Source organism: Physeter macrocephalus, unplaced genomic scaffold, assembly GCF_002837175.3.
Source record: "Physeter macrocephalus isolate SW-GA unplaced genomic scaffold, ASM283717v5 random_463, whole genome shotgun sequence".
Taxonomy (NCBI): domain Eukaryota; kingdom Metazoa; phylum Chordata; class Mammalia; order Artiodactyla; family Physeteridae; genus Physeter; species Physeter macrocephalus.
In genome coordinates this window covers 1-27217 of record NW_021145749.1, presented here as the reverse complement: position 1 = coordinate 27217, position 27217 = coordinate 1, and the positions used below count along the sequence as shown (strand labels likewise).

At 53.0% G+C, this 27217-nt stretch overlaps 1 protein-coding gene across 1 annotated transcript; it reads right to left on the bottom strand.

Annotated features, from left to right (window-relative positions):
- Nucleotides 1–1449: 1449 nt before the first annotated feature.
- On the bottom strand, nt 1450–26412 carry CUNH8orf74 (chromosome unknown C8orf74 homolog). Its single transcript, XM_007127506.2, has 4 exons — nt 26344–26412; nt 24694–24886; nt 4183–4586; nt 1450–1806 (listed from the first exon to the last, which is right to left on the bottom strand). Exons 1-4 carry the CDS (start codon nt 26389–26391, stop codon nt 1570–1572), a joined length of 882 nt encoding a protein of 293 aa, XP_007127568.2. The 5' UTR covers nt 26392–26412; the 3' UTR covers nt 1450–1569.
- Nucleotides 26413–27217: the final 805 nt, after the last annotated feature.

Below are 27217 nucleotides of genomic sequence, written 5' to 3'. Positions count from 1 at the left end.
CGCGGTGCTTTGTGACCACCTAGAGGGGTGGGATAGGGAGGGTGGGAGGGAGGGAGACACAAGAGGGAGGGGATATGGGGATATATGTATACACGTAGCTGATTCACTTTGTTATACAGCAGCAACCAACACAACAATGTAAAGCAATTATACTTCAATAAAGATGTTAAAAAAAAAAAAAGAAGCTGGCAGGAGCTGGAAGTCCAAGCGGCGGAGTACCAGTCATATCCTGGCTTCTTTTAGAGCGATTCTTATTAACACTCCATTAAACAATGACAAACCAGGCAGGACTCCAGGACAAAAGAGGTCAACCAGGACTGTCGCGGACAAACCAGAGCATGTGGCCGCCTCACTTACGGGGCGCTTCATCCTCGGGCTCCAGGGGACGTTCCAAACTCAGCCCGGAGTTAGGGGTGGTGTGCGCGTCCAGGCCGTGCACGAGCATGCGGCACAGGTGGGAACAGCGGACTTGGGGTCCCCCACGAGTTACTGCGGGAGGCTGCTCACTCCCGCTTCCTCGGGGGAGTGAGAGGGAGGGTTTTCCCAGTAGGACCACCCGTTCTGTGGCCTTACCTTGATGTAGGAATCCCGGCTCTAGCTCCCGAGGTCTCCACTCCCGTCCCCGAGGAGGCCTTGGAATCCACTCATCGCTGTGACTTTCCTCCTCATCTCTGGCCCCTTGTGACCTCTCTGTCCCCCCCTCCTTCATTAATGTAACTCACTGCACATGAAATAGATATTTAACAGGTACTGTAGCCAGGACGTTTACGTGTTTGAGAGGGAGCTGGAGGAGGGCGGCTTCCTAAGCCTGCTCGCGCCCCGTGCCTGAAAGCCAGCCTTTCCAAAGGCACTTAGTCTGCCCTTGGGTTGGGAGGGCCTTGGGGTTCTGTGGGGTGTCTCTCTCTCTCTCAGATGCCCAGCCCCCAGCCTCCTCTGCTTGTCCTTGAGCAGATGACACCAAATGACTGTGGCAGCCAGCTGGGTATGGGGGCGTTTGTCTCTCTTCAACGCCAGGTCTCTGAGATCTAGGATGGCACCTGTTCCTCTGCTTCCGCCTAAACGGTGTGGATTTACACAGAAGGAAGAGTATCGCAGAGGCGTGGGCTCTGCCTCCTCCAGCAGGCGACCCGGCAGGCAGGGCAGGCTGCGTGCGATGGATCACCTTGTACAAACCTCAGAGAGGAAGGAGTCCCAGCGCCTGTTTCCACCCTCTGTGCTGGCCGCAGGTCCTCCCTGGCATCCGGAGTTGCCCTCCCTCTTACCTGCTGAAACCCTCTGGGGGCCGTTCTGTCGTCCGTGTCTGAGCTCAGGCTTAGTCAATGATGTTTGCCTGGGCTTACAGGACAGCCCTCTCCTCCACGCAAGGAAAATCCATTTGGGTTGGACTTTCAGGGGGTATAAGATGGTTTCCAGCAAGAAGATGGAGAAAATATGATGAGTGTTGTTTTATTTCTTTTAATTGCTAGAAACCTCTGATCTATTGGGTGCTGAGCATACCACAGAATCCTTTTCTATCTGTCAGTGGCTCTTCCTCCATCAGGGTCTTCAGACCATGGTCACCAGGGCCTTCTACTTCTTTGCTTTTGCTTTCCTTCCTTTGTTTGCTTTGTACAACTTAAGAGCTTCATCTTGGCCTGACTGGCCCGTGACGGGGAGCAGGGAAGGGGTAGGAGCGTGGAGGTTTAGAGTCTTCTTCTGTAGTTTCAGGTCCAAAATATCAAAGGTTATCTGTATCTCACACTGCAGCAGCTCCTCCAGGCGTTCAGTCTGGATGTGAATGGCCTCGTTGATGAGATTTTCTAGCTCCTGAAAGAAACGGAATGTGACTGCTGAACGGGGCCCGGGCAAGGCTCAGGCCGTCTGCAGACAGAGTGCCACCCCAGCTGCCACTTCTCAGCACAGCCGCCTCCTTTCCCAGCGCGCTGGGACCTTCCACTCCCCCCCAGACCTACTCTCCATCTGTCTCCGCCCCACCCCGTGCCCTGGGAGGCCGACTTTTAATGTGTGCATCCACCAGCCCCCTTGACCTGTGGCTGCTGGCTGAGTTCAGCCAGTGGGAGACCCTGGCAGGAGATCTGAGGGTGGGGAGAGGATGAAGTCTCTCACCTTCCTGCCAGCCAGCTGGGGTTGGACCTGGCCATGGTCCTCTACCTGCAGCTGCACTTCCCTCCCCGTGGCCCTCTCCTACAGCTCTCTTTTCGCTTCCTCCCTCCTTCCTTCAGGCATACTGTGGCAATCACCCCCTTTGAGTGTGTCATTTATCGTTCACACTGTTCTGGGCTCGGAGGCCAGCCCCATATCCCCTACTTTCTGGTTAAGTTCCAGTTTTTATTTTCTTTGGACCCCGCAGCATGGCCTGCGGGATCTTAGGTCCCCGACCGGGGATCCAAACGGCACCCCCTGCAGTGCAAGCTCAGAGTCATAAGTACTGGAGGGCCAGGGCGGCCCCCGGTTAAGCTCCATTCGGATGCCAGCCCCCTACCTTCCTCTTCTGCTCTCATCTCAGTCTCACATCTCAAAGATCCAGGTGCAGGCTTCATCGGAGGGGTCAGGGGAAATTGCTCAGAGAGTGGGTGTGCCCCCCAGCTAGCCAGACTGGGGGAGAATGAAAACTCAGCCACCACGCGCCAGCTTAAACGGGAGACCCTGTCTGTCATGGCCGTCAGGATCACGGCATCATAAAATCCCGGCGACGGGGAGCGTGTAACTGTGTTTCTCCAAGTTCCCTGCCCAAGCAACCAATCAGCAGCGGAGAGGTCATGCTTGTCCTGGGGGTGTCAGGGGACATACCTTGAGTATCTGGTTACCTACAAGTCATTGTTTTGAGATCTCATATTTTAACTTAGAATCCCATGCAAAATCTCACATCTGCCCTAGAAAAATAATGTTCTTCCCCTAGGGCGTCGGGGAGGATTGGGCTCCAAGAAGATGCACTATGTTTATCCTGCGGTGTTGAGTGTCCCCAGCTCAGGGGCACAGAGCGGAGGGGACTCTGGCCCACAGGCTCCACCTGGCAGGGACCGGCAGCCAAGCAATGGAGGCCTGCAGGGGAGCTGGGGGGAACAGGAGAAGGAGGGGAGGCGGGCCCTCCCACCCGTGGCCTTGCCCACGCATCCTGGAAGGTCCCTTGAAGGAGCTGGAGACAAGCCGTTGCTTGTGTTCTATTGGGTCCCCGCGCAATGCACGGAGGGCAGCCGATGCGCTGTTTACCGGGGAGACTTAAACTTAGAAGAGTATCATTCGTTCCATTGTATTAATTGTTGCTTAGAGATTTCCCCAATGTTTTATGCATATTTAAAGGAATGCTTCCCAAAGCCACCCACTCTTTGGCTGACAATTCAGAACCAGAACGCGTTTGGAACGCAGAGTCCCCGAGACTCCCCGTCCCCACCCCAGCTCAAACCTCCCCAACACACGTACACATATATACACACGTGCACATACTTGTCTCTGTGTTCAAAAACAAGCAACAGTGATGCTATCAGTGCCTACATATAGTTAAAAAATGAATTTAGACTCGGCCAGGCCCTCAAGGAGTTGGCTGCCCTGGGACCAAGCTAGTCGCTATTTATTGAAGAGCTGGTCATCAGGGACTCTGGCTCCTGGAGCCCCAGGGGTCCCTAAGACCTGCCAAGAGGGCAGCCAGTTTCCTAGCTCCACACACACACCCCTGGGCCACTGGCTCCACCCCTCCCCCACCCCATCACATCACTGCCCTGAGCTGTCTGTCCCCTACGGCCCTTCCTTCATACCCCCCGCCCCGCCCAGGCATCATCCATGGATGCTGGCTCTGCAGCAGACGAAGGGCACTGAGGAAATCTATGGTGGTTCGCAGCCTGGGGGCTCTTTTTGGCAGAATCTGCAGTGGAAAGGACTTGGACTTTGGGGTCAGCCAGACCTCAGTCCAAATGTAAACTCTACCACAGGCTAGCCTGGGGACCTTGGGCCAGGCGATTAAAGTCTCCGAGGCTCAGTTGTCTCATCACTAAAATGGGGCCATGAACTATACATCTCAGGGATGTTTCATGAAACGTGCACGCAAAGCCTGTCCCCTTCTGCCCCCTCCTGGGTGTGTGGACCTCTTGCGGGCCTCAGGGTCCAGCCCGGACGTCCTCTTTGTGGGAAGGGACGTTGACCGGGGAGGCAGGCGAGCCTCTTCCCGCCCCGAGGACCCCACCTCACCTCTCTCTTCAGGACCTGGTGCTGCCGCCCTCGCGGCTCCGGGAGCATCTCCTGCAACAGATGCTTCTGCTCTAGTTGCAGGGCCTCCTTCAGCTGCAGCAAGCAGGCCCGCTTCTGCACCTCGGCCGCGCGGAGCTCCAGCACCTGCTGCTCGTGCATCCAGACGGCCTGGTCCTTGCCCGCAGCCAGCGGGAGGGGCTGGGGCGGCACACACACCTCCAGGTGAGTGACGGTCAGGTTGACGTCCTGGTCCTGGCCCAGGACGTACTGGTAGAGTTTGTAGTGGCGGATGAACGTGTTGTGGAAGTAGTCGCACTGGGCCAGCAGGTGGGTGGCGTTCAACTGCCCCTGGTGACCTCGGAGCTTGCTCCCCAGGATGGCCACTGCCTCGGTGACGGAGCAGCCTGTGGGCACAGAGGGGCCGGGCATTGAGTGTGAACGGGGCTGAAGCTGCACCGATGGCTGATTGATACAGACTTGGACCCCAGAGTCCACGTCCTGCCAGCTATTCTATGTCACCATTTAGTAGGTCTTGAAAGCCATGGAGTGCATCACGTTTCCCCTTTTACCTTGGCTTCTGGGACGCTCAGAGGTAATTTTATGCAGTAGCTTACATTTATCCCATTTCTTCTGATACGGTTATCGCACGCCTTACCTATATGTTGACACATAGCTCTTGTTTTAAAGACTTATTTCAGCTGTGCTTTATGTTGTTTCCACTTCAAACCCCATGGGAAGGAGATGAGGGTATAAAAAAGGATCCGGAATCGAGTGGAGCATGAGATGATTGGAGAGACATTATATGGGCGACTTGGGTCACAGAGTTAGGCAAGCGTTGTTTAGACGGTGCAAAGATCAGTCAGCTCCGAGGGTAGCACCGGGCAACACTCGTTGGAGGGTAAACCGCCTTCTCCCATGTCCTCCCTTTCACGCCTTTTGCTCACAAGCCCGTCAGAAGCCCGGGGTAGGGGTGTGGTTGGAGCTGGGGCAGGACTCTCTCCAGCATATGACTGCGTCCTAAGACAGGGATGGTTCATTAAAGGCTCACGGCTAAATGAGGTGCGTGTCCTGTGAACGGACCTCAGGCAGGGAGAGGGCGGGACAAGGGACAGAGAATGACCCTGGCCCCAGTGCGAGGAGACCTGTGTCCTCACACGGATGCCACCCTCGAGGCGCACCGTGGACCCGGCCAAGTCTCTCCCGCCCCCCGACTCAGCGTCAGCTCTTCAGATCAGGAGCCCGGGCACAGGCTTTGGGGGATTCCACAACTCCGTCTACTGACGACAGAGACCAGGCGTTGCATGCGGGGAGCCTGGCTTTCCTCCTGGGGTGGAGGCCAGCCTGCCCGTAGATCGCCGTCCTCATCCCCCCGGGGGAGCCCCCCACGGGGCCCTGGTGGAGTCTCCCCGCCCCAGCCAGGGCGCCCCAGGCGCCTTCAGGAGGGGCTGTCTCAGCCTGGCCCACACCGTTTGTTTCTCAAACCCTCCTCACCCGCCGCCGATTCTGTGTTCACTGGGGCCCCTCACTCTTGGCTCTGCGTGGGCCTATTGACCTTAACTCTCCCCTGAGTCCTGAGAGGGCAGAGGTGTCAGGGTCCCAGAGAAATATTAGCGCACGGAGCACTGCTCCACCTTGAGCCTCGTGTCCCTGGGATTTAGGCTTCAGTCTCCCGGGGGAGGGAAGGAGGGTGGCCTCTCCACTGTGCAGAATTAAAGGTTAGTGGGCTGTGCTTTCCCTTCCTTTCAAGGCAAATCAGCGGGCTCCGAGGCCCGAGACAGTGCTCTGTCTCAGGGTGGTGGAGGGGAGGGCCCTGGGCCTGCACGGCTGACACAGCTCTGTCCCTTCCCAGCTGTGACTCTTGGGCCTCCATTCCCTCACATGTAAAATGGGAGATAGTCATGTTTACTTCATAGGATTGTTAGGGGGACCAAATGGGATGACACGTCCAAGTGCCTTGCACAGAACCCACTACAAGGTAGTAATCAATGAATGCTGTAGGAAAAGAGGCATTTGTTTCTGTGCTGTGAGAAAAGTCTCTCCCGGCCACTTCTTTCTTTCTATCTTTTCATCTCTCCATTGGTCTGTTCATTCATCCATCCATCTCTCCATCCACCCATCCATTCCCTCATCATCCATTCATCCATTTCTCCACCCAACCATCTCTCTATCCATCCATCCATCCACCATCCATCCATCCATCCATTACCATCTATCCACCCAATCATCCCTCCATCCATCTATCATCCACCCATTCATCTATCCACCCATCCATCCATTATCCATCTACCCATCCATCATCTCTCCATTCATCCATCTTTCCATCCATCCAACCATCCAGTCACTCATCATCCATTCATCCAGCTCTCCATCGATCAACAATTAATTTGTAAAACTGTTACTGAGGGCCTATTACTTACTAGGCACTATGCTGGGTTCTAGCAATATTATCATGTGTCTTATCAGACGCAAATCTTGCCCTCAAAGTTCTCACAGGAGAGACACACCAGCAAATGTTAATACATGCGTAAAGAGGAACAGAATCAGGTGACGAGGACTGCTCAGTCAAGGATGGGGTTCTCCTGGAGAAGATGATGCATGAGCGACATCTCAGAGGCTGAGTAGGACTGAGCCAGCAAAGATGGTGGGGGAGGCGTGGCATGGGTACAGCATGAGCGAGATGAGAGGGGCAAGCAGCCACTTGGCACGGGTGGGGAACAAGACCGAGTCTGTTGTTGTTGGCACCTAAATGTAGAGTCAGAAAACGGCAAGCGTTGAGTGGAGAGGTGGGTGGAAAGCGCACGGGAGGGCCTGAGTGCTGTGTTCAGAAGCCAGGGCTTGTACTCCAGGCCGTGCAGGGCTTTTGCCCAGGGAGACTCTGGTTGTGTGGTAGCCTGTGGGTAGACTGCGGCCCAGTCCGGACTGGAGTGCCAGGTCAGCAGGCGTGGGCAGAAGGGGCAGATTTGAGTGGCAGGACTGATGGCCGGATGTGGAGGGGGATAGAGGCCTGCCTGACTCCCAGGCTCTTCCTGGGGACCCTTGGGGAGCAGGGGCGGGGGACACCAAGAGAATATGATAAGCGTGGGACATTTACCTCTGTTGTGACCCCTGTCCTCAGAGACCTTCCAGTCTGTGGACGAGGAGACTGTTGAACAGATGACATCCCCTCTTTGTTCTCAGCCCCCAACTCAGGGCTCTGTGCTCAGTAGGGGCCGATAGGTATCCAGTGAGTAAATGAACAAATTCTGACATGTGAAGTGTGGTGAAGGAGCTGTTCATTTACCCCTTCAACAAATATTCATTAGGGGCCTTCCTTCCATGTGTCAAGAACCCATTTATGGTCCAGGAAGGTGGTGAAAGGCTGGGGGGGAAACACACAGATAGCATAACCCTGCTCAGGGCCACGTAGGGCTGGGCAGGTGCACAGTAGAAAGAAGTGACTCTCTCAGGGAAATCGGGGAGCAGTTCCCTGAGGAAGTGGTGAAGGAGCTGAGATGGTGAGTGTCAGAGGAGTTACTGGGCAAAGAGAGGTGGAAAAGAATGAAAGCAGTCAGGGGAAACAGCCTGTGCAAAGGCCCTGTGGTTGGATAAAGCGTGGCCCATTTGAGGAAATGAAAGGCTGGGGGTTGGGAGGTTGGCAGGCTAGAGAGCATCCGGCGGGTCCCACTGGTTCTCACGGGGGCCTCCCAGACCACTCCACCCCACACCACACCCTTATCAACTGGTTACCTTGCTGTATTAAGCAAAAGTTGAAAGTTAAATTTACTGAAAATAGTTTTTAAGAAATTAATTTTGTCCATTGTTTTGCCAGAAAAATAACAGTTTTGAATGACATTTTAAGATTTGATTGCATTGCTCTCATCATTATATATTTGTATAAATCTTCTTTGCATACGTAATTTGACAATTTACGTACGTAAATAAGTCACATTAAAGTTTACTCAGAAAGTATAGTTAAGTTCAACGTTGACAGCTTTTCAGTTTTTAATCTAACTTTAAAATGTTATTTAGTCATCTTTAACCTTGCATCGAATACAAAGAGTAAACTTTATATGTATAAAGCAGATATACATATAGTATATAATCACACACACAGAATACCTAGGATATTAAAATTTGATAGCGGTGGGCAGTTAGGGAAAAACATCTAAAATGGCTTCTCAAAAGGATCCAGCAATCCCACTTCTAAGTATATACCCAAAGAAATGAAATCAGGATCTTGAAGAGATATCTGCACACCCATGTTCATGGCATTATTTACAAGAGCCAAGATATAGAAACAGCCTAAGTGTCTGCCATGCCTGTAGATGAATGAATGGTTAAAGAAGTTGTGATACACACACACACACACGCACGCACACACACACACACACACACACACACACTGGAATACTATTCAGCCTTAAAAAAAAGAAGGAAATCCTGTCATTGGCAACAACATGGATGGACCTGAAGGAGATTATGCCGATTCAAATAAGCAAGACACAGAAAGATAAATACTGTGTGATTCTACTTGTATGTGGAATCTAAAAAAGTGGAACTCGTAGAAGCAGAGGGGCAGGTACAGGGATCCACACCTGGTTCAGATTTCTGGGAGGCAAGGCTGAGGTCTGGGGGACTGGGCTGGGGGACAGACGGCTTGAGGTCTTCCGTCTGCAGAGGGCAAGTTGTGTAGGTTGCATGAGAGAGCTGGACTTCATCACAGAAGCTGGGCTCTTGAACCGGAATTCACGAAACGCAAGGACATCCAAGGAAGGGCTTCAGGACTGACCGGGACCCCGGAATTGCATCTAGAATTTTGCATGCACATTTTTTCTGGGGAGAGTGCACATTAGACAGAATCATCAAGTTCCTAAAGGAAAAGTTAAGAATCTCGGCTCAGAGCTGCGGACCACTCAGAGGCATTAAGCTGAGAAGCGAGATGTCAGGCAGGTATTTCCGTAGGATAGTATGTGGAGGACGGTGGGGATGGCCAGTGAAGGTGTCCCAGAGGGCAGGCAGCAGTGTGAGGTCATCGGTTTCTGATAATCAGAGCTGGACTTGAGGCCTGTATGGAGGCGTCTTTGGGTGAACTTGGTGAGGTGAATCATGGAAACTTCTCTGGGCTCTGAGGAACTGAATTTGCGGGAAGGCACCCTGCTCCTCTTCCCACCCGGCCAGGCAGCACGCGGGGCTGGGGTCACCTGCAGATACGGGCAGCCCCGGCTGCCCCGTTCGGCTAGGCCAGCCCTGGTCCTCTCCACTCGGCCCTGGCAGCCCTGCACGGAGTCCAGGTTTGAATCAAGGAGTGCGCGAGCCCCGTCGCGCTAACACCCACAGGTATCCCAGCTGCCTGTCATCCTGGCAGATGCCCTCCTACGGGCTTGGCCATGGCCTCAGCCACAGAACACAAGTGTGGGCCTTGCCCCGGGTCAACAGGGAAGGACCCCTGGGCTGAATTCTAACTTTCAGCCCCAAGACACTCTTTGGACCAGTTCTGGTTTTCAGCAAAAATTGTCCCAAGCTGGCTCACGAGACACACTTGGCCCCCAGACCACCCTCTATTTATCACGGGTTGAGAAGCCCCTGATGACTCAGAAAGCCAAGGATTAAGTCTCAGGGAGAAGCCTCTGGCTTCCGGAGGACAGATCTGTCCTTGCAAGTTGCTCTTCAATTACAGGGAGTGGCCTTCATTTGCATTGGCTGCTAGGAACTTCCTGAAGACGGTCCCCAAGGGCCTGGAGGCCAGCACCTGCACCTAGCACAGGGGAGGGGAGGAGGAGAGCGCGGGGGGCCAGAGCGTGGGTGGAATAGCCCAGTTGCTCCAGACTCAGGGCAAAAAGGCACTGGGCCTGGAGCGGGCGCTCTGGGCTCCCTCCCTCCCATCCCTCACGGGCTGGGTCTGGGGCTGGGCGAGGGCGAGCACAGGGGCGCATCCTGGGAGGTTGGGAAGGGAGAAGAGGGGCTGTTCCTGCGGGGTGGGTGAGGGGGAGGATCCAGCTGCCACTGGTGCCCCGTGACAAACCAGTTTGTGTGCCCCTGCCTTGGTTGTGAGGAGAGGAACCCAGTCAGGCTGCAGCCTGGCCCGGCTTCCCCTTCCCAATACCCGAGCACCCATCAGGGCAGCCCGGGATGGTGGCAAAGGAAAGCCCACCGCTTCACCCTCCACTTCACCCCCATGCGGGGTCCTGAATGCTGCTCCCTGCCCCCCTTTCTGCTCTTGAGAAGGTTCTGCCAAACTCATCCGCCCCGCGGCGCCGGTGCCAGCTCAGAAGGGGTGTGTTTTCTTTGGCGGGGAGAGGACTTTTGTTCAGGGAGCTCCCTCTGTGGCCCGCATGCCCTGGGTCATCTCAGCCTCCGCCCAACTCCTCCCAGCAAGGTGAGCAGATGTAACCACCATCCCCACTTTACCTGTGAGAGAAACTGAGGCTCCAAGAGGTCAAGGGATTTGCTGCAGGGCACACAGCTGGTGAGTGGCAGAGCCAGAATTCCAACCCCAGCCTGACGGGGCAAGGCCCCTTTCAGCATCCAGATCCAAGAGGCTTGGGCTTGCTTTGCAGACCCTGGAGATGGACACTGGAAGGGCCCCTCAACCCTCTCGGTGACAGTTTTCCAAAGGTTGTTTTGCAACAGGTGTTACATAAAAATGCATGGCCTTGAACACATGTTGGATCCAGGGAAATTAAACAGATGTCCTTAATATGCTAGTGAGCTCAGCAAAATATGCTGATAGGCTCAGAAGGCTGAGCCTATGCAGTTTCTTAGATTTAGTTGAGGCAAATACGGGCAGACCTCGCAGATATTTCGGGTTCAGTTGCAGACCGCTGCAATAAAGCGCATATTGCAATAAAGCGAGTCACCCGAGTTTTTTGGTTTCCCAGTGCGTCGGGAAGTTATATTTACACTCTACTCTAGTCTCTTACGTGTGCAATAGCCCTATGTCTAAAAAACAATGTGCATACCTTAATTAACAAATATTTTATTTCTAAAAAATGCTAACCATCGTCTGAACCTTCGGCGAGTTGTAATCTTTTGGCTGGTGGAGGGTCTTGCCCGGATGTTGATGGCTGCCGACTGATCAGCACTCTGACCACAGACAGTACCAAGGATCTGGTCGTACCGCACCTTGCCAGCCACGTGCTCTGTTTTCAGGCACCGTTGACAGTCACGAGGAGGCCCCCAGTGCGCCCAGGGCAGCCCCTGGCCTGAAGATGGCCTCGACGCTGGGGCCGTTCCTTAGAGCTTGGTGTGGTTTTAAGAGCACAGACTGGGGATTCAGACAGCTGTGGGCTCACAGCTTGCTTCTGCTTCTTAACCACTTGCGCGAGTTATTTTGCCTCTCTGGACGTCAGTGTTCTCATCTGTAAAATGGAGGCAATAAAACCGTCTACCTCGTAGGGTTAGATGTGGGCATATGTGACAGAGCTTTCCGAAGCACCAGGTGCACCGGGCACTCAGTCATCATCGTCATCGTGAAGATTCTAGGCATGGCCTCCAGCTCCCCGGGGCCTCTGAGCTCCTCTGGGATAAATCTGGCTTTCCAGAGGATCCCGCATGCCCCTAGGGCAATGCATTCCTAGAGCTTGGCTCTCCTCAATCCACTCCCTCCTAGGTCCTCACCTGGAAGCTCTCTCTACCTTGCTGGGGGTGGGTCATGGGAAGCTGATGTGCTTTTTCTCCTGGCCACACTGGCTGCTGAGGTGAGAGGATGGCTGGGAGTTGGCTGTCCCCAGTTAGGGGGTTCAGAGGGTAGAGGAAGGGGCAACTCTTCTGGTGAGACCATTTACTGAGTGACCCAATAGTTCATAGCTCTCCCCAACAACCCCTGGAGCATTCTCTTCTCTCTCTCCCTGCTACTGTGAGCTCCTCGGTGGCAGGAACCTGCTCGAATGGACCAGATTTCCCAGTTCCAGAGGATCTTTCCAAAACACTCTGGACGTGTAGTTGTTGCCCAGTGTTCGGCTCTCAGTAAATAATAATACAACCAGCCTACCCTGGCATGCTACTTTACAGCTTTAAAGCATTTAATTATCCATCAATTTATTTAATTGGTCATAATCAACTTATAATAGAGGTAATTGCTGCCATTTAACAGATGAGGAAGCTGACGCTTAGTGGATCTAGGCAAAATCAGGACTCAAACCCAGATTTGCCAACTCCAAGGCGAGTATACCTCAGCTACTGAAGTATTTTTGAGGAGTGAACAGAAGTTATGGAATATACAGAACTACGGTACTTCCACTAGGGCTTTTTAATTTTAATTTTTTTTTATTGTGGTCAAATATACACGACATAAAATTTACCATTTTAACCATTTTTAAGTGCACAGTTCAGTGGCATTAAGTCCATTTGCATTGTTGTGCAGCCATCACCACCATCCATCTCCAGGACTTTTTTCGTCTTGCAAACCTGAAACTCTCTCCCCATTAAACACTAACTCCCCATTTACCTTCGCCTTCCAGCCCCTGACAACTCTTGTTCTACTTTGTCTCTACAAATTTGATCACCCTAGGTACCTCATATAAATGGAATCATGCAGTATTTATCTTTTCTGTGACTGGCTTCTTTCCTTTAGCAGAATGTCCTCGAGGTTCATCCATGTTGTAGCATGTGTCAGAATTTCCTGCCTTTTGAAGGCTGAATAATATTCCATTGTATGTACAGACCATATTTTGGTTATCCATTCATCTGTTGATGGGTTGCTTCTACTGTTTGGCTATTGTGAGTAATGCTGCCATGAACAAGGGTGTACAAATATCTGTTCCAGTCCCCGCTTTCACTTCCTTCGGGTATATACCCAGAAGTGGAATTGCTGGGTCATAGGGTAAGTGTATGTTTAATTTTTTGAGCAAGTACCCTGCTGTTTTCCCATTCACTAGGTTTTTTGTGTTTGTTTTAAAGATAAACCAATAGTCACATTAAAGGAAAAATCTACCCACACATTAAGATTTAGAAAGACTTCTTTGTCCTTTTAGAGATTTCCTCCCTGTTCACTTTCCTGGGACTCAAAGGGCAAACACAGGGGCGGGTATTTTAAAGACTGTCATGGGCTTTTGCCCAAGTTCTTCTCTTTGTCCATAGTGGTCCCCTGCCTTGCCTGCTTAGCAAATGCACCCTTCACCCCCATTCCTCAAGAAGTTGGCTAATGCTAAAGAGCTTTGGCAAGAAGGACTGCCAGAACTCTGGGGCCAGATGATCTCAAGGTTAACGCTGGTTTTGTTTTTTACTCTGTGATGATTTGCAAGTTACCTAACCTCTCTGAACCTCAGTTGCATCATCACGAAATGGGGACAGTAGTACCCACCCAACAGAGCTTGGCGTGAACATTAAATGAGATGATCCACGTGGAGGGCTTGTACGTCAGGACTGCTGAGTGGATGTCTGTTTTTCTCCACGCCCTGGCGCGGTGCTCTGGCAATGCTTGCTGGAGAATGGCTGAGTGAGAGGAGCGGGATTAAGCTGATTTGGGAGGGTTCGGAGGTCAGAACGGGAGCCAGCAGGCGGAAGGCTCAAAGAGACAGATTTCAGTTCAGAAGCAGGAAGAAGTTTCTAGAAGCAAGAGCTTTATCAGCGGAGAAGTGAGGAGGCATTTAGCTGGGGAGAGAAATCCTGAATAATGTGTGTGTGTGGTGGTGGGAGGGGCCTTGGATCAGGTGACCTCTCAGGTCCTTTTGACTCTAAGAAGCCATGGTGATTTCCACGGAGCTGACAGTCCCCTGTAGCCACATCTGGGGCATCGTGGGTGCCCTCTGCAGCCATCTCGAGTTTGGTGAGGGGCCTCTGACTTTGGATCTCATCCTCATCCTCGAGATGAAAACGACCACGTAAAGCCACCGTCTCAGGGACAGGGCACTGTACTGAGACTAAAATTTGGCAACTTCTTACCCGTCCCCTGTCCCCTCTGCTGCTGGGGAACTCAGAGACCGACCAACACGTCCAGCCGACCGAGGAAGAACGTGGCAAGTTAGAGGGAGGACAGGGAGTCATTCCAAAGGGCCAGAGCTCCGGTCCCCAGGGCACCAGGACCATCTACCCACACTTGGGCACATCCATGCAAGAACACATTAGCCGACGGGCACAGCTCACCCTCTGGGCTGGGCCTACGCCACCCGCCGCATCGGAGCCGTCCTGCTGGGGGCCAGGATCTCAGGCTCCTGCTGGGAGTAGCTCCAGGTGACCAAGTCAGGAACCCAGTCCCCGGGTGCTCAGCTCCCCCCGCGTGCCAGCAGCCTCGTCCCACTCACCGCAGGGCTGGGGGCTCCTCAGCTTCTTACGTGCCCTGTCTACAGATCCCTCAGGTCAAGATGGAAGGTCGCATGGCCAGGGGTGGAGGCGGGAGGGCGGGGTAGGGGGTGTGCTCTGCTGTCAGACAGACCTGGGTTCAAATCTTGACTCCACTTTGACCTGGGGCAAGCCAGTTAAACTCTCTGGGCCTCAGTTCCTTCATCTTTAAAATAATGCCCATGATGCAAGGTCACAGCGAGGCTCACAGATGCTACATGCGGAAATGCCAGGATCTCTGTGCCCCCCTACGCAGCAGGGATAGCCCCTCGGGGAAGGTTGGGGAAGGTTCCACGGCACGGTTTTGATTTCTGGTCGATTGACGGGCTAATTCTCACCTGTGGGCTACACCACCCACTCGGTGTCAGGGGCTGTGTTAACACGGTGCCCCCAACTCCCCCTCGCCTCCTCCCAGTTCATATGCTGAAATCCTAAGCCCCAGCCCCTCAGCATGTGACTGAACTTGGAGACAGCGTCTTCACGGAGGGGATTAAGGTTAAATGCGGTCATGTGGGTGGCCCTAATCCAATATGACTGACGCACGCGTTTATAAGAAGAGATTAGGACAAGACACACAGACGAAAGGCCGTGTGAGGTACAGAATGAGGAGGCAGCCACCCACAAGTAAGGAGAGAGGCCTTGGAAGGAAGCAGCCTTGCTCGCACCTTGATCTTGGACTTCCAACCCCCAGAACGATGAGAAAACACATTTCTGTAGTTGAAACCGCTCTGTCTGGGGAACTTGGTTACGGCAGCCCGAGCAAACGGCTACGCTCAGGGAGGGATCTCCGGAATGAGAGCTGTACCTTTGCCCCAAGAGATGCTCTAAGATCTCAGTCAGCGGTTTCTGTGGAAACTTCCACTCCCCATCAGCAAAGTTGCCTCCAAAGGCCCCTCCTGCAGGTTTGGTCTGAGAGGCGTGGGGTTCGGGATGCCCAGGAGAAAGCCGCTGGACAGGCAGCCTTTCGGGAAGACAGAAGGGCCCCTGCTCTCTGCGGGGCCGCTCCTGAGTGGCTGGAGGCCCGCCAACGCGGGCAGGCGCTTGGGGGCTGGCGGCGTGGCCCCGGGCAGGGCCGGGAGCGCGCTGGCAGGGAGAGGTTGTGCGGGGAGCCTGGGGAAGTCATTGCCTCCCTTCAGCCCCGGGCCGTCGGGCCCGGCTGGAGTGGCTGCCTTCCATCCTACAGCTGCCTGGATGACATTTCCGGGAGGATCAGGAGCGGCCGCGGGTAGGACTGCAGATGCCCGTGCCGTGACGCACTTCACCGGACACTCGCCGGGCCGCCTTGTGCCTCCCCCGGCCGCTCATTGAGGCCCACTTCCTCCCAGACTCGGGATTTGGGGGCCAGGCCGGCAGGAAAGGGGTTCTTCCTAGCCCAGACGTCCAGGTGGAGCACCCGAGAGAAGCCAGGGCCTGCCAGATGTCGAGGATGACAAGAAACAGAAGCTGCAGAGTGGCTGAAGTGGTGGGTGGGCAGGTGGTCACAGGCCCCGGGCGAGCACCTGGGTGCCTCCAGCCTTGAGCGAAGCCTGAGGCCGGGGGGGGGTGGGGAGGCTGCGCCCCACCCACTTCCCCTGCCGCAATGTGCCCGTCGGAGATAAGAATCGTGGGGCTTCCCCGGGCCCCCTGAATCTCTGCAGCTCCCCGTGGTCCCCAGATGCCCCAGCATCTCTCTCCTCTCCTCTCCGGGACCCGAGGCAGGGTCTGCAAGATCTGCTGCTTCCTGTGATTTCCTCCCACAGGGATGGAGCTGGCAGCCTTCTGTCCCTCTGTGTCCAGACTGGTGACTTCACCCTGGGCCCCAAGGACGCCGCAGGATGGGATCTGCCTGGGGCTTCCCGGAGGCTGGCAGAGGAGGTGCCGACTAAAGGACTGAGACCAGAACGTCCTGGTGAGCCATTTGCCAGCACGGATCAGCTTATGCTTTTGAATAATGGGCCACGCTTTCCCTACCGGTTCTGAGACTCGATTAGGCCGGGAGATAAGCCGAGCTGGCGGCCGTCCTGGCAGAGCTCTGAATCATTGCTGTGCAAACATGACCCTCCTTAAAGGCTGTCTGCCAACTTTGTTACCTAGTATGCAAACAGAACTCAACCATCACTAGCACTAGATTCACCCCCACCAAAAAAAAAAAAAAAAAAAAAAAAATTCATCCCTGGAGAAGCTACCTTCCAAGAAGAGGGACAGCCCACTGTGGACTTTAGCCGAAACAGAAGCTGGAAGGTGAGCTGGCCACCCAGTGTGACCCCCGGCTGTCTGCACCCCACGGCCCACGACCTGTGATGGGTGGGATGTGCCTGGGGGAAGGGGCAGGCGGGACACGAGATGAGAAGGACTAGAGCTCATTTGGGATCTGACCTTCCTGCCCCTGACGGCCGGGGTCCCCTAACAGGGGGAACGAAGAGACACCATCTCCTCATGCCGGTAGGCACTGGGCCCTCCTCTCCAGTGTGCCCGAGGGCGGGGCAGCTGCATTAGGGGCCAGTCTGGACCTCCATTCTGCGGGCCCATGACTTGAACCCATCTGCAGTCCTGCCTGCAGGGGGAGGGAGAGACAAGAAATGGCCCAGACAGCAAGACCACGGTGGCGGGGTGGGGGCGCAGGGGGCAGCTTGCAGCAACCTCTGGTCCCGGACCGCCAGCCTCTGCCGTGCGGCCTGCCTCACCTCCACGCCTGGTGGGAGCTAACCTTTGCCGAGCATTTCCTACATGCCTCCCACTCTATTATACTCTGCAGGCCCTGTCTCTTTAGTTTTTCCAACAGCCCTATGAGTTGGAACTGTCATGGCCCTATTTTAGAGGGAAGGAACGGAAGGCACAGAGAGGTAAAGTACTGTTCTCAAGGTTGCACAGTAATGTGTTGGAGGCAGACTTGAATCCAGGTCTACTGACTGCAGAGTTTGGTGCCTGATTGCTCGGCTCTGCGGCCTTTAGCCTGGCCCAGCCTGGGCCTGGAGCTGATGCACGGTGAGGAGGAGTGTCTGGGGGAGAAAGGAGGTGCCCGCTGAAATTCCAGCCCTGCCTCTGAGGATTGACGCGCTTGTTCACGCTCTTGTGAGTGTTCCAGCGGCGGGTTTCTGGGAGGCCGTGTGGGCGTGGCTCTGCGGGGCGACGTCGGGCCAGCGTGGCCGCTTTCTACAGCAGCAGGCGTCATCCTGAGGACACCGAGGCGGGGCCGGAGGTGCGTGGGCCTAGCTCGGGAGGCCGGGTTCTCGGGTGGCTCTCCCCTGCCGCACCCACACTCTGCGCCCTCCAAGCCCAGAGTCAGCTGGAGTCGGCACTCACAGCGGGTCCGTTAGCCGGAGGTGGAGCCGGGACCGTCTTATCTGCCTCTTTTCTTGCAGCCCCACTTCGGGGACGAGTCTGCAGTTTGCTTTACCTCCAGGCCCCCTGCTCCCTGCCCGTTGTCCTGCCCCGCTCCCTGCGACGCATCTGAGGAGAAAGGGCCTCGGGACCATCTCTGCCGCTCTTGAGAAGGGGCTGAGGTGACTCCTGGACGTTTGGAGGCTGGTGTGAGGTGGGGTCTGCACAAAGCACGGCCAGCCACACCTGATCGATCCGGCCATCTCGGAATCACATCACCCCCGTCACATCTCCGGGTCTCTGTCCCTGTGGTCCCTCCTGAAACTAAGGGCCAGTCCTCTCTGAGCGCTGACTAGGCACCAAGCTCTGTGCTGTGGGCTTTATCGTCATAACCTCAGTCCCAGAAAAACAAGGCGCCCTTGTTTTTCTCCTTCTCTCGATGTGTAATTAGAGGCTCAGAGGTGGTGTGGCTGGCCGGGACCCCATGTCCTGCAAGGGACTGAACTAGGATTTGAGTCTTCTCTCCAGGTTTGGAGCCTCCACATGGATGCTATCTTCAGCGAGTCCAATTTCAGACACTGGGAGCCCACCCAAGAGCTTCTTCCTCCTTGATGGTTGTACCAGCCGTGTTTCACAAATTTGGAGCTGATTTCAAAGTAAGAGGAAAATCTTGTAAGCTGGATGTCCCAGGATCAAGAGTTAAAAGATGCCAGAAGGGGACCTCCCTGGTGGTCCGCTGGTTAAGATTCTGCGCTCTCACTGCCAAGGGCCCGGGTTCAGTCCCCGGTTGGGGAGCTAAGATCTCACAAGCCAACAGGGCGCCAACACTGACAAGACGGAATCACCGGGGATGATCGTAAAGTCTTGCGTGTGCATTCAACATTGCCGCGTGCGAGGGCAGGGTTGGGAAAATGGCTAGGGGTGGTGCACTGCCTGCTCCATACTACGGTGACGTTGAGTTGATGCTGATAAAGAAAATATACCCATGGGCTATATGAATAGGAGCGCCATCACCAGGACAAGGGTGATGATAAAATCCCTGAGCACTTCATTGATCAAGTCGCAGGCGGTGTTGCGTTAGGTCTGGATGCCGTATGTTAAGAATGATATTGACAAACGGGGAAGGGCAGACAGAGAGGGGAGACGGGGTGGGGAGGTGGGGTGGAGGGGTCTGTGGAAATGAAGCAGCGTTAAGAATGATAAAGACGGGAAGTAGCCCAGGGGAAGATTCTGAGCAAGGGAGGTTGCCCTGTGTCTTCAGTCAGAAGCTAATGTGCTTTGGGCCTTCTCTCGCCTTCCAAGATGGCCCACACTCCGTCTGTGGAGTGTGTTTCTCTATGAATAAGCCTTCTTACTCTTTAAAAAAAAAAAAAAATGATACAAGGCACTTGGGGAAGTCCAGTCGACATGTGAAGATATAATGGTCAGAGTGTACGAAGCCCATTCAGCATCTGCAGGGCCAGCCCACTGCTTCTAGAGGACAGACTTCGGGCGTGTGGGTAGAAGGTGCGGAAGACGGGTGTAACTAGATATGAGCAGGAATTCCGAATAATGAGAGCGGTTGTAGAAAGGAATGAACTGCCTCAGAAGGAGGGAGCCCCCCGTCGCTTGGAGTGCCAGCAAAGGCTGGGAAGACCTCGCTGGCTGGTTGCGGGGTGTCCCTGCAGTAAAGGGAATTAAATTGTCTAATCACCAAGGCTCCTAGCAGCTCTGAGGTTTAAGTCTACCAGACATAGACCGACTGTGCTGGTAAGGTATGTGGTAGCCAGAAATACTGCGAGCGCCAGTGCGATCTAATCTCCTCCTCGGTTTTGCATCAACAGCAACTGTTTCTCAAGGGCTCAGCCTGTGCAGGGCTCTGATGGAAACTTGAAAGCGTCCGAGTTCCCACCTGCTTGGGGCTGACACGCTTCTCCCGTTCTCGGTGTTTGTTCTGGACACGAGCCACCGCAGAGCTCAAACAGCAGGGCTGAACTCTGGTAGCCAGGCGTTGCTGTGAGCAGTGGGGAGCGGGACCCGGAGGGACGCCAAGGGGGCCCCGAGGGGGTGTCTCGGGTGGGATGAAATTTCCCGGGGCGAGGGGGGGCGGTCTCTGAAACCAGCCCGTGAGCGCTGCCATGTCCTGCTTAAGCCTTCAGGCCGGGACCACCGGGTTGGAACGCTGGCCTGGAGGAGAGACGTGGAAGGGCACCCGGGCGGCTCAAGAAATAAAACAAGGCTGACGCACGTGCGCGTAATATGTGTGGTAGGAACACTGAGTGGCTTGAAGCCGAGGAGCCATGGAATTTTATTCGTGTCTGAAAAAAAAATCACCGTGCAGTTTGGTGAATGGGTGCAGAGACACAAGATGTGAAAGCAGTGGACTGGTTAAGAGATGGTGGTGGGTGAGGACGTGGTGGAAGGTGGTGAGACTGGACGTTCGGGTGCTGCTGATAGGACAGGTGGGTGAGCTCTGGGTGCATCTGGGACGAGGCGTTGTGAGTCCTGTTTGCTTGGCAGCTGTTTACGATCTCGGTCAGAAGGCCAGTGGAGGACCTCGAATGACAGATTACAAAACTTTCCTCCTAAAACAGTTTTTCAAAATAAAGAAAAGTTTCCCCAAAAGTACATAAGGCAGTGTGATATTGGCAAAACAATAGACAAATAGACCAATGGAGCAGAATAGAGCCCAGAAATAGACCCACGCAAATATAGGTGACTGATCTTTGACAAAGGAGCGAAGGCAGTACGTTGGCGTAGAGACAATCTTCGATAAATGGTGCTGGAGCAAGTGGACGTCCACATGTCAACAAACAACAGCAAGAGAATCGACACAGACCTTACACCCTTCATAATCATTAACTCAAAACGGATCACAGATCTACATGTAAAATCCAAAACTATTAAACTTCTAGAAGATAACAGGAGGAAATCTAGATGACCTTGGGTTTGGCAATGACTTTTCATATACAACACCCAAAGCATGACACATGAAAGAAGAATTGATAATCTGGACTTCATGAAAATTAAGAAGTTCCACTCTGCAAAAGACAGTGTCAAGAGAATGAGAAGACGAGCCACAGACTGGGAGAAAATACTTGCAAAAGACACATCTAACCAAGGACTCTTATGCAAAATATACAAAGAACACTTAAAATTCGACAATAAGAAAAAAACCTGACTGAAAAAAAGGGTAAAAATCTTAGCAGACATCTCACAGAAGGAGATATACAGATGGCAAATAGGCTTATGAAAAGATGCTTCACATCATATGTCACCAGGGAAATGTAAAGTAAAACAATGAGAGACCACAACATGCCTATTGGAATGGCCAGAATCCAGAACACTGACAACACCAAAACCTGACAAGGAAGTGGAGCGACAGGAACTCTCATCCGTGGCTGGTGCGGAGGATGCAGGATGGTGCAGCCACTTGGGAAGACGGTTTAGTGCTTTCTTACAAGACTAAACATACTCCTACCGTATGACCCAGCAATTACCCTCCTTGGTATTCACCTAAGGAGTTGAAAACTTATGTCCACGCAAAAACTTACAGATATTTCTTGCAGCTTTATTCATAAGTGCCAAAAGTTGGAAGTAACCGAGATATCCTTCAGTAGATGAATGGATACATAAACTGTGATATATCTAGACAATGGAATATCATTCAGCCCTTATATCTAGACATTGGAATATTATTCGGCCCTTAAAAGAAAGTAGCTATCAAGCCTCGTAAAGACATGTAGGAAACTAAAATGCATATTACTCGTGAAAGAAGTCAGTCTGAAAAGGCTACAGACTGTATGATTCCAACTATATGACATCCTGGAAAGGCGATACTACAGAGACAGTAGAAAGATCTACTTTCTGCTCGTTGAGGGGGAGGGAAGGATGAAGAGGCGGAGCACAGAGAATTTCTAGGGTAGTGAAACCATTCTGTATATTTTAATGGTGGATACACACCATGATACATTTGTCAAAACCCTTAGAATGCATAACACCAAGCCGGGACCTTAATGTAGACTATGGACTTTGAGAGATAATCACGTATCCGTGTAGGTTCATGGACTGTAACAGATGCACCCACTCTGTGGAGGGGGATATTGACAACGGGGGAGCCTGTGAGAAACCTCTGTACCTTTGCTCTATTTTGCTGTGAACTTAAAACTGCTCTAAAAACTAAAGTCTATTAAAAAAAACAGAACAGCCTGAAACCGTAAAACTCCTAGAAGAAAACAGTGAAATCTCCTTGACGTTGATCTTAACAATGATTTTTTGAGGGGTATGACACCCAAAGTAAAGGCAACAAAAGCAAAAATCATCAGGTGGGACTGCATCAAAGTAAAGCTCCTGCACAGCAAAAGAAATGATCAACAAAATTAACAGGCATCCTACAGAATGTGAAGAAATATTTGCGAACCATATGTCCGATAAGGGGTTAGTATCCAAAATACGTCAAGAACTCATACAACTCAGCAGCAAACACCCGAATAGTAAAATATTAAAAAAGTAAAATAATAAAAATGGGGAAAGTATCTGAATACGCATTTTCCCACAGAAGACATACAGATGGCCAGCAGGTACATGGAAAGGTACTCGACATCACTAATCGTAAGGGAATGCAAATCAAAACCACAAAGGGATCTCACCTCATACCTATTAGAATGGTTATCCTCAAAAAAACAAGAGATAACAAGTCCTGGAGAGGGTGTGGAGAAAAGGGAACCCTCTTGCACTGCTGGTGGGAATGTAAATTGATACAGCCACTATGGAGAACAGTGTGGCGCTTCCTCAAAAAACTAAAAATAGAACTACCACATGAGACAGCAGACCCACTTCTGGGTATATATTCAAAGGAAATGAAATCACTCTTGAAGAGATATCTGACCCGCATGTTCACTGCAGCATTATTCACAATAGCCAAGGTATGGAAACAACCCATGGATCCACTGACAGACGAATGGATAAAGAAAACGTGAATATATACTAACATGTGTGTGTATATGTATATGTATATGTGTGTACACACACACACACACACACACACACACACAGAGGAATATTATTCAGCCATAAAGGAAAGAAATACTACCATCTGTGACAACGTGATGAACTTTGAGGGCATTGTGGTGTGGGAGAAAAGTCAGAGAAAGACAACTATTGTATGATCTCACTTATATGTGGAATCTAAAATAAACTGAGCTCATGGAAATAGAGGAGAGATAGGTGGTTGCCAGAAGCATGGGTTGGGATGTGGGTAAAATGGGCGAAGGTGGCCAAAGGTACAAACTTCCAGTTATAAGATAATTAAGTCCTGGGGATATAATGTACAGCATGGTGAGTATGATGAACAATTCCGTATTGTGTGTTTGAAAGTTGCCGAGAGAGTGGGCCTTAAAAGTTTTCATCACAAGAAAAATAATTGTAACTAGGTGAGGTGACGCTATTAAACTTACTGTGGTAATTGTTTCGCAATATATTCATATAGCAAATCATGCTGCATACCTTAAACTTACACAGTATTGTACGTCGGTTATATCTCAATGAAGCTAGAAAAAAATAGTACAAAGAAAAATTTCCCAAACTACTTAAAGAATAAGCGATCCACCTGATGCCCCACCCTCCAGGATCCTTTCGCGCGCATTTCCTCACACAAGGACATGCGTAACCACAGCCACCAGAATCCGGAGAGCGCCGTCGACACGTCACGACTGTCCCGTCCCCAGACCTGACCCAAGTTTCTCCAGCTGTCCCAATGACATTCTTTACAGCAAAAGGACCCAAATTGGGACCACCTGTCGTGTTTAGTGGCCACGTCGCCTCAGGGTCTTTCAGGTTGGAACAGTTCCTCTGTCTTTCCTTGGTTCTCAAGACCTTAATGCTTTGAAGCTTACAGGAGAGGGGCTTTGTGCAGTGCCCCTCACTGGGAGTGTTTTTTTTTTTATGACATCATGTTCTGAGTCTTTGCTAGAACCACCGCAGAAGGAGGCTGGCTAATTCTTTTGCATCCCGTCAAGCGGCAGAGTATTCTGTGTCCTCTTACGGATGGATCATTTGATTAAGGAGGCGTCTGCCAGGCTACCGCACTGTAAAAGCGTTCTTTTCCCCTTTGCAATCAGTGAGGTTGTTGTGGGGAGGTTCTTGGGAAGTGCGTAAATATCCTATTTCCCATCAGGCATTCACCCACTGGTCTTAGCACCTACTGATGATTCTTGGCTGAGTATTACTACGATGGTGGCCATGGATTTGCTCGATGGATGAATCGGCAACTCAGAGCCTAAGGGGTGGACAGATGTGGCCACATCCCCTTGTGCCATGGATCACGGGGAGAGATGCTTACCCTCTTCTCCTGAAGCCCAACGCAGGGTAGGGGTGCGAGAGATGCTCCCTCCATAACCTGACTGTGGTTCCCCCATCCCTGCCTGCAAGCTGACGCCTGTAGAGGATTCCCTCAAGACACTCAGCAGAGCAAAAACTGATGCTGGGAACAATTTGCAGTCTCTCAGGAGTACAGTGAAAAGTCAATGAAGGGCTTTAAGCAGAATAGTGACACATTTATGTTAAGCAGAAACCAAACAAAAATTCAAAATTATGGTCCCTCCTTCTCTCTTTTCCAAAACAAAAATTAACTACCCTCTGAGCCTGCTCTCAACTAGCTGCCCCAGAGGTATGGGTCTAATGATGAAGTTCATACTAAAGTGTAAATGACTGACTGAAAAGCAAACACCCCTGGTTGCTTTGCGAACAGCCTGGCGTGGTGCAAGAGTTTCCACCAGGGAGATCAGGGATAAGACTCAGCAAGGACATTCTGTTTGCTCCACTTTCCAGAAAATCTGGACCGGGACCCTCTTTGTGAGCATACAAGGAGGCTAAATGCCAGGGAAAAAAAGGAAGGGGCTCCAGGCTCCTCGGAGAGCTCCTGGGGTTGTGTGCCCTCCCCAAGCCTCGCTGACTCCTGCCCTGGATGCCCCGTACCTCTGGTTTCCTTGAGCAGCTCTTCTGTGAACTTGGCCACCCGGGCCACCTCTACCCAGGGGAAGCCTTTGCCCACAGCGAAGATGATACTTTCGTAGAGGGTGTCCAGCAGGATGCTTCTGCGGGAGTCTCTGAGCTCGTCAAACTCTTCCCAGTTCAGCAGTCTCCGTAGGCGCTCCCGACCTTCTGCTTTCTGCAGGGCATGATACATGAGGGGTGGAGGATGAGACTGAGGAATCAGGATGCCAGCGTCACTGGGCAAAACACGGCTGGGGGCCCAGCATCCAGTGATCCATGAGGGGGGTACGCTTGGGCAGAGTTCATCTTTCATTTCTGGACAGGTTTCCCTCACCTTTCCAGCACTGCTCGTTCCTCTGGGTGTTCTCATGCTAGCTGCTGCAGTTCCAGGTTTGTACACCTCCGGCAGGCCTCAAGTCCTGAATTATTATGATCCTTGCTTCCCCTTCCCTCAAGCAAAAATTGACATTCCTCTGAGACGACTCCCAACTAACTGCTCCAGAGATGGCGATCTGATCATGAAATTCATACTAAAGTGTAAATGACTGGCCAAGAAGAGGTTTGGAGATGCAATGCTTTAGCAGAGAAATGTGTCTTGCTTGGTGAGGCTAGGCGACAGAGACTGGTCAGGGTACCCCTTATTCCCCTCTGTAGGTTAGGATTCATTTTACTTGAGAGTTCGCCTGGCCCTTCCAGAAAGGTTCTTAGAGATCACCAACACATGTAGGAGAATCAAGTGCCTTTCAAGGAGGGGGTAAGAAAAGGTGTGGCATGAAGTGGGCAACCACCAAACATTGGAGCTCCCTGGGGTGAGGGGAGGGGGAACTGATGGAAGACGGTGCCCGAGTAAGGCCCGGAGCCTTGTCTCAGCCCCTGGTCCCTCCTCTCTCCTCCCCTGCAGCCCTTTTAGATCCCTGGGTTGGCACCTGATGGGACAGCTGGCTGGAAGATCCAGGGAAGGTGGTGAAATCACAGGTCCCGGGTCGGGGGCTTCCCCAACAGTTTGAGGCTGCCGGTCAGAGGCTGACCTGTGCACGTAGCTGGCCTGGGGTCTTCTTGCCTGAGGTCTGCAGCAGAGCCCCGACACTACTCTGTGGACAGCTCAGCGGCCCGGGCCCTGCAGGCTGGATTCTCTTCACTCCGCAGGTACCCACCTTGCTCACGTGTTCCGGCCTCAGAAGTGGTTCTGAGAAACCGTCAAAATCTGCCCCCTTCTTTGCCCTAGAGACACAGACCCCACCCTCTACCACGCACACAATCACACACACACTCCCTCCACACGTTGGCGTACAACCCCAGAGGGCTCACAGGGCCCCGGAGCTCCGGGTGAAGGTGGCACCCCTGTGTCGAGCCCCTGGGGCCTCCCGGGCCCTCCTTGGAGTGCGGGTAGGCACGGTGCCTCCATGTCCCCCTCCTCTGTCCGTCCACGCAGGCTCTGCTGCATCAGGGACTCAAGCTCCAAGAGCTGGGAAGACTTTGGCCTGGCATCCCCCGGGCGCACACCCGTGGCGGGCGGGCCTCAGAGCTGGCGTGCTGGGACAGGAGAGCTGTCCAGGGGTCCCTCGGAGCACACACCTCACTCTTAGATCAATCTGAGCACACTTCCTTTGAAAAGTCACGTGTTCCCTTCACCTGAAATTGGAAGACTTTTTTCACTCCCTGGGGTGTCAGGAGTGCCATGGCTTCTGCATCCGGTTGCTAGGAGACCTAGCCAGGACTGACTCAGAGCTTCAGGAACGCTGGGCTGAGGGTGCCTGCTTTGTGAGGTCATGAAGACCCACTTAGAGGTGGCTCTCCTGGGCTGCTTCCTCTGGCCCCTGCTCTCCAGCTGGCGCTGGGTCTCAGCTCCCCACACCCGCTCAGCGACCTGGAACCCTTTCCTATCTCCAGCCTCCCCCTCATAAACTGTTCTCCTTCAGGCAGTGAGCCTTCTCAGGCTTTCCTGTACACACACACTCACTCACACGGTCCCCCACGCTCTACATCCTACCAACCCAAGTCCCACCCCTCTCCTTCTAAGCCAAGCCCCGCTTCTCTGCTTCCTTCCACAGTAGGGATCTGTCTCTGTGGAAAGGTGGGCCTCCTTTTGCCATCCTCACCTCCTCGCCAGGATCTGGCTTCCACCCATTTCTGCACTGGCCAGTGGCATCACGACTTCCTGCTGCATGCATCCCTGTTTTGTGTTGGGTGCAGAAAACAGCTCTGGGGGGTGTCCCCGTGCAGTGGCCAAACACCCGCATGCCAAGGTCTGTGGGGAGTTGGTCTCGCTCTCCTGCTTAGCCTTGCCCTTCTCTGTCCCAGAAGCCCAGCTGGGGACCTGAGGGGCGAGTCCTGCTTGCCCTGCCTCCCTGCCCATAAGCCCCGACTCCGTGCCCAGGAGCCTCAGGGGGGAAAGCCCGGGGCTCTGGGCGAGTCCCTGGCTGAGCTGTCTGGTCCTGGGGTTGCCTCCACTGGTACCTGCCCAGGCTCTTTGGTGTCGGGCCTGGCCAGGGGGGTCCTGGCCATG